At 36.7% G+C, this 12,278-nt stretch overlaps 1 protein-coding gene and 1 long non-coding RNA gene across 4 annotated transcripts in view; one reads left to right on the top strand and one right to left on the bottom strand.

Annotated features, from left to right (window-relative positions):
* The window catches only part of CC2D2A (coiled-coil and C2 domain containing 2A), a 144,654-nt gene that overhangs the window by 6,674 nt on the left and 125,702 nt on the right, over positions 1-12,278 (bottom strand). For both annotated transcript variants that reach the window (XM_007496714.3, XM_007496716.3), the window contains 5 exons: positions 8,946-9,035; positions 7,208-7,321; positions 4,246-4,380; positions 2,868-2,990; positions 2,620-2,678 (listed from right to left, as the gene is read on the bottom strand). In XM_007496714.3, the coding sequence (XP_007496776.2) occupies positions 2,620-2,678; positions 2,868-2,990; positions 4,246-4,380; positions 7,208-7,321; positions 8,946-9,035 (521 nt within the window). The remainder of the gene's footprint in view (positions 1-2,619; positions 2,679-2,867; positions 2,991-4,245; positions 4,381-7,207; positions 7,322-8,945; positions 9,036-12,278) is intronic.
* Positions 7,315-12,278, top strand: part of LOC130455041 (uncharacterized) — a 40,183-nt gene continuing 35,219 nt past the window's right edge. For both annotated transcript variants that reach the window (XR_008912833.1, XR_008912834.1), the window contains exon 1: positions 7,315-8,290. This is a non-coding gene — a long non-coding RNA (uncharacterized LOC130455041). The remainder of the gene's footprint in view (positions 8,291-12,278) is intronic.

Below are 12,278 nucleotides of genomic sequence, written 5' to 3'. Positions count from 1 at the left end.
GCCACTTAACTGCCTCTACCTTAATATTTTTTTAAAATAAAAGTCAGATAAGGAAAATTGTATAATAGAGAGTTTGATCTGTCACTTGGTAACTTATACAGTTTAACAGAAAGGAAGGATGTCTATCTTAACTTTAATAATTAGAAATCAACATTATCCATTTTGTTTTACCTGAATTTTTTACCTCAGTGTTATTTATTTACATGGTTGGAAATACTGTTTTATATACTGTCCTTTTGGTTTTGATTTCTTCATTGTGCATCAGTTTATGCAAGCTTTTCCATGGTTCTTTGAATTCTCCATAGTCATCATTCCTTACTTTGTAATAATTTGTCCTCATTTGTATACCATAGTTTGTTCAACTAATTCTTAATCTTTGTGCACACACTCTGTCCAAATTTTCCTTAGTATGCTATGCTATGTATGGCATAGCATACTAAGGAAATTTTTTTTTCATTGCTATGAATATTTTTTTGGAACAGATTCTTCTTTTTCTGTCATTGACTTGTGAGAGGAAATGTTGTGGAGGGGATTCATGGTTTAAGCATAGTTTGAACCAACTGGCTTCTGAAATCCCCAAAATTGGATTCTGATTCCAAAGGCCATAATTAAACTGAGGAAGTACAGGATTTAACCCCCCCCCCCTTTTTTAAACAGATAACAATATGTCTCCAAAGAGACCTACAATAAACTGGCGGTAAGTGGTAAATTAAGGATGTAAACTTTCCCTGACTTGCATCTACTGTTCTATCTACTTTTATATCCTTACTAAGAATTAAGGAATTAGAACATGAATATTGATTGTGATTTGGAGATAATTCTTTTGCTCTTTACAGTCACTTAAGCGGATAAGATCTCATAGCCTGAATTTAGAACTTGAGTATCGTAGAATGTTAGTATAGAAAGGGCTTTGGAGATTGTCTTGCCCTCCCTCCTTATTAGATACATAGAAGTAATTTGAAGAGTCATGGCCAAATTCAAGTGCTTTCTTCAGAGGGTCCTGTTAGGTCAACAAAGAAATTACTAACTTCTATAATCATTATATAAAGCAGTCTTACTTTTCTGCCACCCTTTCCCCTATTCCTGACATTTCTGAAAGTAGCAAATAGGAAGTCCCTTAATTTTTTTTTTTGCACCTCTCTAGTCATCTTGATTTTCTTGTGAGTCAAAGAGAGGAACAAAACATTCTGACTCATAATAACTACACAATATTAAATAAAACATTTTACAATTTAAAGTTTAAACACAATTCACAATACATCTTCATATCACTGAACTCAATTGACTATTAACTAGTACTGTAAAAGGGAATTCTTTGTTCTCTCTGAGTTTACACTTGTGAAAGGGAATCCTTTATTCCCTTTGTCTATTTTGAGTTAACACTAACTTAAGCAACCCTAATTAGATTGTGTAGATAGGATTAACTCTCCTTTCTCTACTTTTGAATTGAGTCAACAAAAGATTGAACACCCTACTTAGTACTAGGTGAGAAGCTAGCAAGACACTTAGAGAACTCAAAAGTCACTTACTTAGAGAGCTCTATCCTTTTAACTCAGTCCCAAACTTGTGAATGCTATGATCAGAGTTTATACCCTCAGAAATTCAATCAGCCAGGAATTTGTGAACTCTTTTGATGAGTATTCACCCCTCCAGAAGGTGAGAACTGGTTCCCACAAACACTGCCCCTTGGGCAGTGCTAAATAATTTGGAAACTGTGATTGGCCCCTGTGAAGAGGGGCAGGGACAAGAAATCACCATAAAAAGCCTTGAAGCCTGCAGCTTGAGTCAGCCTTGTGGAGATAGTCTCCTGACTGGAGAGAATTTTAGAGGGAGTTTAGCTGGAATGTGGCTTGGATTATGGGCTTGGAGCTAGGCTTCAACTTGGACTCTAGACTACTTCATGGGGTGAGTAAAAGGCTGACTCCTTTCCTAGTTTCTGAAGAGACTAGCTGCTATCTTGGAGGAGGTTATGTGATTACTCACTACCAGCCTTCCTGGTTGAGAGCTAATTAATCTCTGCCTGGATTAGGATAGGAGAGATAACTTTTCTATCCTGTTAAGACTTTCTCCCAGCTTCTGTCAGTCTCTCTCTCCTCTTCACCAACTCTCCTAGCCTTTCACCTCCCCCATCCTCTGTTATAATCATAAAACCCCCTTCAGATTTCTCTATTGTTTCCTCTCTATCTTGTAAATAAATTTCTGACTTTAGATATAATAAATATTGGTGACATCATAAAATTATTGTCCAACAATTAATTTTCACCTTTATAGTACCTACTCCTGGCTGAAAGGAATTAGTGGTGAGTTGTTTTTAATTAGAACAGGGGGAAAAATGATAGTCTGGACTTGAAGCATTTAGTTCTTATTTCATGCTCAGAGCTGGTCTTAAGGTCAAAACAGACCCTATACCAACAGAGATGCAACATGGGGCAAGTTCATTCATATATGCTAACTAATAACGTCTAGTGTGTTACTGAGTAGGAAAAGGTCCTAATTCTATATAGAAACAAATAAAAAATAATTCTTTAAGTCCTTTGCTTCTTTGATTTAGACTACAACTCAACTGGATATTTGTTGTTACCCACAGAATTAGATAGTAAATTAAAGAGAGAAAATTACCTGTCTTGTAGTTCAGCTGCAGCAACTTTGTCTGTATGTTGATAAATTAATTCTTCAGGCTAAGAAAAAGTTGAAATGGATATGAAGACTTTAAAAAGCTTTGACATTCTGAAATAATATAGCTTGAACATCTGTGTCTATTTGTGCCAAATAAATATTGAAAAGTTCTGGTTGTTAAAAAGGATTCTATATTCTCTTTTAACTGTTTCCCCATGTATATTAATTGGCCACAAAGATAACATAAATACCTGAACACTTGAGAGTCCTGGATATGGAAGACTTCTTGAAAAAAATGATTTCCATAGTTTGGGTTTGGTGATGTCAAAATTCATCCTTATTGGAGAGTCATACTGTTGAATATTAAACCAAATCTAAAAAAAAATTGAAATACATTAGCAGAAAGTTATTCATCACATTTTAGAGGCTTACTCTCTCCATCTCTTCAGAAAATTTATTCTAAACATGGGCAATATTAAAATTCATTCGTTTTTAACAAGCCTTTACCTTCCATCTTAGAATCAATACTGTGCATTGGTTCTAAGGCAGAAGAGCCGAAAGGGCTAGGCAATGGGGATCAAGTGACTTGCCCAGGGTCTCACAGCTAGGAAGTGTCTGAGGCCAGATTTGAACCCAGGACCTCCTGTCTCTGAGTCTGGTTCTCAATCCACTGAGCCATCTAGCTGCCCCCTAAAATTCATTCTTGACTATTTCTTTTGTCCGAAGGACATAATTGCAAGATTACTATAAAACAAATTCAAAGGGGATGAATTTAAAACTTTTAAGAGCTTTATTACACAAATCTGGAAAGGAATAGTAAGACTAGCTCCCAACTGGATAGAACTCACATTTGCATTACTATCAGAATATGTTTCTCCAGAATATGCTGACATTACTAAATGATACAGTAGATAGAAATGCCGAACCTGGAGTCAGGAAAACCTTTCTTCTTGTATTTAAATTTAATTTAAGTATTATTTAAATTAAAACCTATTAGGTGTGACCCTGGTCAAATCATATTAACCTTGTTAGCCTCTGTTTTCTCATCTGTAAAATGAGCTGGAGATGGCAATGAAAAACCATTCCAATATCTTTGTGACTCCCCAAATAGGTCCACAAAGAGTCAGGCATGACTGAAATGCATGAACAACAAACAACATGGCTATTGATGACTTTATATAATTTTATCTTCAAACTTGACAAGGGAGGTTTATCTAAGGATCAATCAATCAATTAACAAGCGTTTATTAAGGATAGTTGGGCTAGATCCAATCAAACTATAATTTTTTTAAAGATCTTTACTTTCCATCTTAGAATCAATGCAATTGGTTCCAAGGCAGAAGAATGATAAGGGCAAGGCATTGGGGATTAAGTGACCTGCCCAGGGTCACACAGCTAAGTGTTTGAAACCACATTGAAACTCAGGACCTCCCATCTCTAGGCTGGGCTCTCAATTTACTGAGTCACTTAGTTTCTCCCCAAACAGTAATTTTAAAGTTAATTTGCCACCAAAAGTGATTACTGGAAAAGGTAAGATTTAAATACAACAAATAAGCCAATACTGGACAATATTATTGAACTATTAAGTAGAGAAAAGAAAGCAGTGAAAGGAACCAAGGAACTACTTACATTGTCAGGACCTATTAAGCAGCCCACACTTTTTAAAGGACAAAATGTATCAAACTGTCCATAAAAGCGTCCACTACAGGGATTCCATATTAAATATTGGCTTTGTTCCCAAGTTAGCACATAGGCAGTTGGTCCCTGGAGGATAAGTAAACATTTATTAACAACTGGATGATTTTTAAGTTCACACACAACTAAACCACAAGCATTAGTTATAATTTTACATTGTTAGATGGTAGTATATTACTTTAAATTATAAATGGACATTTCTAAAATCATGAAATTTTAGTTTGGAGCTAATTAAAATGTCCAAGGACAAAATTCTATCCAAGGAACATTAGCTATACCACGATGCTTATTTTTATAGCAAAGCTGAAAGAACAGTGGACTTAAGTGGATTTGAGTCTCTCTGCCGTATTTCCTTTTCTGGAAAATTTGGATTATAATGCTTGAATCCCTCCATTCTAGCCTTCTTTTATCATTTCATCATGAGTAGAAATGACTCTAGATACTTGAAGATTTTACTACTGAAGTCTAAGCTCTGCCACATTTTACTAAGCATGCAACATTTTGGGCACAAATCCCATGATAAATTGTATTTGTCTTCTGAGGGACCAACCCAGCTAAGTGCAGAGAAACTAATTACAAAGTGAACCTCCGAAGAATTTTTTTAAAAAATCAACTATTAATAGGTTTCAATCTGCAACAATAGAAAAATGCACATCTGCTCAATAATTCAATGGAGCCTTCCAGGGAGAGCTGTATTTGCACTGTGTACTTCAGAGGGTTATTATTATTGGTGGGGGAAAGGTCTTTGTATACTATAAAGCTCTATGTAGATTGAACAGCTATTAATCCTCAGCTAAAAGTAATGATCTAAGGTTAAGACTGATGATATTTTTGTCAGCAAGACTAGCCTCTTTTCTCAGGAGTTTAGTACTTCACTGTCTTTCTCTCCTTAATTCCTACCTTTATATTAAGGGGATTTTAGTGTACCTCAAGATACACTGTCTCTCTGTGTCTCTCTGTCTCTTTGTGTCTCTCACTCTCTGTCTCTCTGTCTCTGTCTCTCTCTGTCTCTGTCTCTCTGTCTCTGTCTGTCTCTGTCTCTGTCTCTCTTTCTCTCTCTGTCTCTCTTTCTCTCTCTCTCTGTCTGTCTGTCTCTCTGTCTCTCTCTCTCTCTCTCTCTCTCTCTCTCTCTCTGTCTGTCTCTGTCTCTGTCTCTCTCTCTCTCTGTCTCTCTCTCTGTCTGTCTGTCTGTCTCTCCCTCTCCCTCTCCCCTCTTTACCTTCAATCATAGAAGTGATATGCAGCATCAGTTCCAAGGCAGAAGAGCAGTAAGGGCTAGGCAATGGCCATTAAGTGACTTGCCCAGGGTCACACAGCTAGGAAGTGTCTGAGGCCAGATTTAACCCAGGACCTCCCATCTCTAGATCTAGCTCTTAAACCATCTAGCTGCCCCCAAGATCCTCTCTTAAATACTGAAATCTCCCGATCTCCTTTGCTGACACAGAAAATATTGGTATATATAACCTACATAAACAAAAGCCTTTTGGGAGGTCCTCAGTAATTTTAAGAACATAAAAGGGTCCTCAAACCAAAAAATTTAAGAAAGTAAGGTTTTAGAAAAAAGAGAGCAGATTTTCAGGTAGACTAAAGTCCTCTTAAATATAAAGGTAGGAATTAGAAGGAGAGAAAGACAGTAAGTCAGATACTAAACCCCATTGTCTATCTTTTGCCACTCTTCTGTCTTAGAATTGATACCAAGATAGAAAGTAAAGGTTTAAAAAAAAAGAAAAGAAATGTTCAATAGCAACTGGTAATGTGGGACTGGAGCTCAGGGGATAACTAGGACTGGCTATAGAGATTGGTAGGCACAGAGATGATAATTAAACCCATTATAGCTGAGAACATGTAGAAAGAATAGAAAAGTAAACCTTGTCTTCACTGTGACCTCTGTTTCCTCCACTCACTAGCATCCTCCTAGACCAATAACCCTGCTCTTTCCTTTTCTTAATAGAGTTCTGACTCTATTTTAAAAAAATTTTGTTGTCACATGAAACCAAACCCTCAAAATAAAACCAAAAATACACGGATGTGAAAGATGACTCCAACAGTTCTTTCTCTGGAGGTGGAGAGCATCCCGTCAGAAGTCTTTTCACATTGTCTGACCCTATTGTTAACCAGTTCCGGAGAGTAAAACAAACAATCCAATTTTGCCCAATGGCTCCTTTCCAACTGCCTAGGTGGCACTCACCTGTGATCTGAGCTGATAAAAGTTACTAATGACTGCCTTATATAACTATTAGTCTTTTCTTGGGTCTAAGAGGAAACACCTCAGACTTTTCTGCAAATATCATGTCAACAATATTCACAAATGTAAATAAAATTCTAAGAATTTGAGGAATTTTCTATTTATATAGAAAAAGAATTTTCTACTTACATAGAAAATTCATCAAATTCTTAGAATTTGGTATTGAATAATGGTGTTGAATAAATGGTATTGATGATGATGAATTGAGATATGATGGGGCATCCATGAACTAAATATCTTTAACTTCTCTTAAACTATCATACCATTCAGTTCTTAAGGACAATTTATCAACTGGAATGTTCACTTAAAAATAATAGTTACATGAGGTGTGCCGGCACTATGGATTGGTGAAATGAGCTGAGAGCAGCCACCAGCAGTGACCAAACTCTCTGCAGTTTTTTCTTTAAACACAACATTCATTGTCATTAAGTAAGATAAAGTCTGTCATCCCGAGCCCAACCACAGGTCATTTCGCCACTTTCCAATAAGCAGCTCTGTATGTTTATGGAAGAGAAGTCTGCCCATGATTAGATCTGTTACTTAAATTTCAACCTTGACTACTTTGGGGATGTTTTAGAGGGGTTACACATTTCATGAAAGGCTTCTGAGGACCCATCCAACTGTGACTCTGGGAAATACAAATGATCTTACCTCAGGAATAGCACTGCCCATCACAAGCCAGGCTTTTTTACCCAGGGCCAGAAAGTAATTACACAATAGCACCGCATGCTCTTCTTCATCTCCCGCCAGAAGATCAAGAAATTGCTAAGAAACAAAGACATATTTTGACTCATAGACTGGCTGCTTATTCATTTTGGCAAGCTCTTACTTTCAGACTTCCATTAAAAAAAATTGTCTTAGAATAAATGCCTTAATTTTAAAATCCTCAGCGAAAAGTTGACATCCAGCTTAGCACAGTTAATGAAGAAATCACACTAGTTGGGAATGAAGTACCCCACTGATATGGATGGTGGCACTTAGGGGTGTGTGATTACAGTAAAGAGATAAGATAAAAGACAAGTGGGGGCAGATGGGTGGCTCAGTGGATTGAGAGTCAGGCCTAGAGATGGGAGGTCCTAGGTTCAAATCTGGCCTTAGATACTTCCCAGCTGTGTGACCCTGGGCAAGTCACTTGACCCCCATTGCCTAGCTCTTACCACTCTTCTGCCTTGGAGCCAAGACACAGTATTGACTCCAAGACGGAAGGTAAGGGTTAAAGAAAAAAAGAAAAAAGACAAGCCTCAGAGGTTAAATTTGACTTTGAGAAAATATATGCTTTGAAAACGTTTTAGGTAAAAAGAAACTGGGATCCCTAACATGACCAATCTGGATGTTTTCAAAATATATTGTGTAACACCTCAATGATTTCACGGAAATGCCTTTATTCTTGAACTCTCTGGTTTGTACCTAATAAGGAATCGTGTATTGAGATGGCAGCTGAATCACAGGAGATTGTGGGAGACACAGGTTTTTGGTATTTAAAGGAAGTACATTGCATGCAGTGAATAAGCATTATTCTGTCTGCTGAAAACCACATGCTAACGATTCTAGATGCTTCATCTCCAGAATGCCTAGGGAAGAGCTGACTCTCTCTCAGTGCCCCCTGGAACAAAGGGTGCAAGACCACTTTGAAGTGTCATAAGGATCAGTGGGTAGTAAGAGGTTGAAGAGCCTCCTAATGATTTTGAAGCTCAAAGAAGAATGGATTTGTGAATGGACAATGAAGGACGCAAGGTCAGTAATTGGTCACAATACTGCGGGAAAAAAAAAAGATGATGGGCAATTGGCCTACATGTGCTTCCAGATGGTATTTAATGCTATGTAGATTCCTATGTCAAGTGGCAGATCTGAGTTAGCCTCAGAGTCTCTTCCAGGCTACTAGGTAGTTCACAATGGATAAAGAGAAAGAATGTTTAATCAGACACTTATTAGCTATGTAACTTTTTGCAAGTCTCTTGACCTCTCTCTGCCTTAGTTTCCTCATCTATAAAATTGGGATAATCACATGTACCTTGCATAGGTATGGATGTAGAGGTGAGGATGAAATAAGACAATTTTGTAAATTGTTTTGCAAGCCTTTAAGTGCTAAGTAAATGCTACCTATTTAATATAATTACACATATATAAAATAATAATAAACATATTTTATATAAAATATAAACAATATAATAAGCACTAACAATAATACTAAAATTATATATAATATAAATTATATAATATGTAATATTCTAATAACAATATAGATTATAATATGTTATCTATTTTTTAGAACCAACTATGTATAAGGCACAGTGGTAGGTATTTAATAAATATTTTGTGTTTGCAAGTCTAGATAACAGATTTGAAATGGCAAATATATGAGGAAGAATGAAAAATTGTCTTTACTTACATCTGATGTACTCCATAAATCACAGATTCCAGTAAATGAAACACTGTCAGGCAGAAAAGGAATCAAAGCAACGTATCTGGCCACTAGCTCCTACAGAATGACAAAAAATGTGAAGATTTTGTATTTGGTAGGCTTTATGCCAGATAAATTATTTCCAAACTATACCACTTGCATGCTGGCCACTACCTTTGACCTCTTCATCCCCCTCCCATCAGAACCTTGGAGCCTAACCCTGGGACAACGTACGTTGGGTTCCGGCAGGTGAGCTTTCATTTTAAAGGTCTGCTTTCACCTTAAATTTTGTTGAGAATCAGTTTTCCACATTATTTCTTTTTTTTTTTTAATTTAGAATATTTTTCCATGGTTACATGATCCATGTTCCCCCCCCCTCTCTCTTCCCTCTGTCCTCCTGGAGCTGATACATGTATCGTTGTTGAGAACCTATTTCCATTCCACATCATTTCTTGACCAAACCTAAATCATGCTGTCTGCTCTCTGACTTCAGTCCCTCAACCTCCCCATTCTCTTCCCACTGGAACCCTGGTATCTGACCCTGGGAACATCTGGGTTCTGATAGGTGACAATTCCCTTTATTTTGCCTGGAAAAGGTCTCTATATCACTTCTTGGCCATCTCCAAAGCTTGTGGTCTCCACTAACTCTACCCTATCCACTTCTGGCTTCTTTTTTATGTGTCATCTTCCCTCATTAGGATGGAAGCTCCTTGAAGGCAGGGACTATCTTTCTTGCATTTGTAGTCCTAGTTCTTATTTCAGTACAGTGCCTGGAGTATATTAAGTGCTTAATATGTACCTCATCACTGATTATGTATGGTGATTCCCATTTCGCTTCAATCAATCAAGGAAGAGGGACATTTGAAGAGATGATCTCAAAATATCTTACCTGTCTAAGGTTAGAGTATTGGTCTTGGAATCTGGAAGACCTGAATTAAACTCCTACCTCAGAAACCCATTACTGTTAGATGGGACAAGTCACTTAATCTGTTTAGCTTAGTTTTCTCATCAGTAAAATGTGTTTAATAACTGCACCGCCCTCCTAAGATTATTCTGAAGATTAAATGGAAATTAAATGTAAACTGCTTTGTAAACCTTAAAGTGATGTAGTAATGCCAGCTGATGATAATGATGAAGAAGGACATGGAATCTGGGATCAAAAGACTTACATTCAAGTCTGGTTGTAGTCAGAGGTAGACTAATTGTACAAATATGACAAGTCTCTCTATTAGGGGCCAAGTGACTTGACCAAGGTCACACAGCTAGGATGTGTTTGAGGCCAGAAATGAACCGAATTCCAGGCTTGACACTCTATCCACGGTGCTACCTCACTGCTCCAATTGGCAAATATTTACTAGGTGCCTACTACATGCTACACTGTGGGGATGCAAAAAAGAAACAAAAGAGTCTCTGTCCTTGAAGAGCTTATCATCTAATGGACTATATAATTGCATAACTATGAAGGATACAATCTGATCTATATTGACACACTTTGGTGACAGTATGTAGGATGGACTGCATAGATAGAGACTTGAGTCACAGTGGTTAGGAAACTGTTGCAATAATCTGGGAAAGTAATGATGAGGATCTGATTTAAAGTGATGGCTGTGTGAGTCTAGAGAAGATACTTAGATCTGAGGGATATTTGCAAGGCAGAAATAGCAGGATTTGGTGACAGGATATATGTGGTGAGACTAAGGAGTGTAACAAGATGCTGTTACATACCTTGGAGTGTAGGAGGCTAAGTAATGCTTTTAAATATAGTCTAGATATTTTACCCAACACTGAAGAGATCTTGAAGACAAATTCAAAGGTACTGGGAAGCTGTGTATTTTTAAAAAGTTTTAAAATCATAAAATAGTTACCGCCTACAGAACAAAATCGATTAACAAGGAACTGAAATCCAAGATAATGTGAACAGGGAAGAGGTGCCTGGCTGCCCTGAGTACCTTTAAATTATTAGACTTAGATACATTTCATCCTAAGGTATTGAAAAAACTGGCAGCTGCAATTCCTCAGGGGCTATTGTGGTGTTTGATGTTATCATGGAGAACATGAGAAATACAGTGAGATTATCAAAAAAGGAGAAAAGGTAGAGTCTGCAAAATCCAGGCTGGTGAAGTTGACTTCAATTTCTGGCAAAATTCCATATGGTTTGTGAACATTTAGAAATGAAAATGGTGATTCCCATTTCGCTTCAAGTGCTGGTTATGCGACTCTAACTTAATTTACTTTTTTGATGGTGTTTCTAAGATGAGCAGAGTATAAGAGAAAGGATACTTTACAATGGCCGACATTTTTAATACCCATCATTTTTAAGTATTACAAAACTTTTTGGCATTTCAGTTTTAAGTATTGCAATATTTTAAGTATTTCAAGAATTTTTAGATTCTTTATCTCATTTGATTCTTATGATGAAATTGTCAGGTATGTTGTTTTTTTTTTTCTTAACCAGGTCCTTAATTTCATCATTGAGGGATTTTGCTACCAATGCATAATGAAATCTTTACAATTTATAATTTTCCAGTTTCCTGTAAGTCTTGGTGACTTGTCCAGGGTAATACAGTATATAACAGGCAAGAGTTGAGCTCAGATCTTCCTGACCCCATAGCTAGCTTTTTATACTCTACATTGCCTCTAAGGAAGGTAATAAAGTTGTATCATTCCAGTTTTATAGATGAGGAAACGGGGAGAGATTAAGTAATTTGTCAGTGCTAGAGGCAAGATTTAAATCCAAATCTTGTCCAACTCTTAAGAGTTCTATCACCCCTATAAAAATGCTGCTGTACATACTGTGTATTTAGTTCTGGACTGTTGAGATCTTTTTGGAGTTTAACTGTCATCTAATAGGTTAACTAGCTTTCCTTGTTTTGTGTTATATGCAGATTGGATAGGGATGCTATCTATGCTTTTGTTCAAGTAACTGGTAAAAATGTTAAATAATATTGGGCCAACTATTTACCCCTGTAGCATTATGTGATTGACATCAAACCATTAATAACTTTTTAAAATTGATTCAGTTATAAATCAGCCTAACTACATAATATGACCAACATATATCACTTTCCCTTGTGTACAATGATACAGATTTTAAAAGTCTTTGCTAAAATCTAGAAAAAGTTTATCAACAGCATTATCTTGATCTACCAGTTTGGGCAATTATTGGGAATAAAAATTATATGAAATTAGTCTGGTGGGATTTGTTTTTAATGAAACCATTCTGGCTCTTGGTGATTATTGCTTCCTTTTCTGGATGTTTATCAACCATCCTTTTAGTTCTAGCTTCTGCATTCTGCCCAGGAATCAAAGTCAAAACTCGTT

This window comes from Monodelphis domestica, chromosome 6, assembly GCF_027887165.1.
Source record: "Monodelphis domestica isolate mMonDom1 chromosome 6, mMonDom1.pri, whole genome shotgun sequence".
NCBI lineage: Eukaryota > Metazoa > Chordata > Mammalia > Didelphimorphia > Didelphidae > Monodelphis > Monodelphis domestica.
The sequence above is the reverse complement of the archived record's forward strand: the minus strand, read 5'-3'. Positions and strand labels throughout refer to the sequence as shown.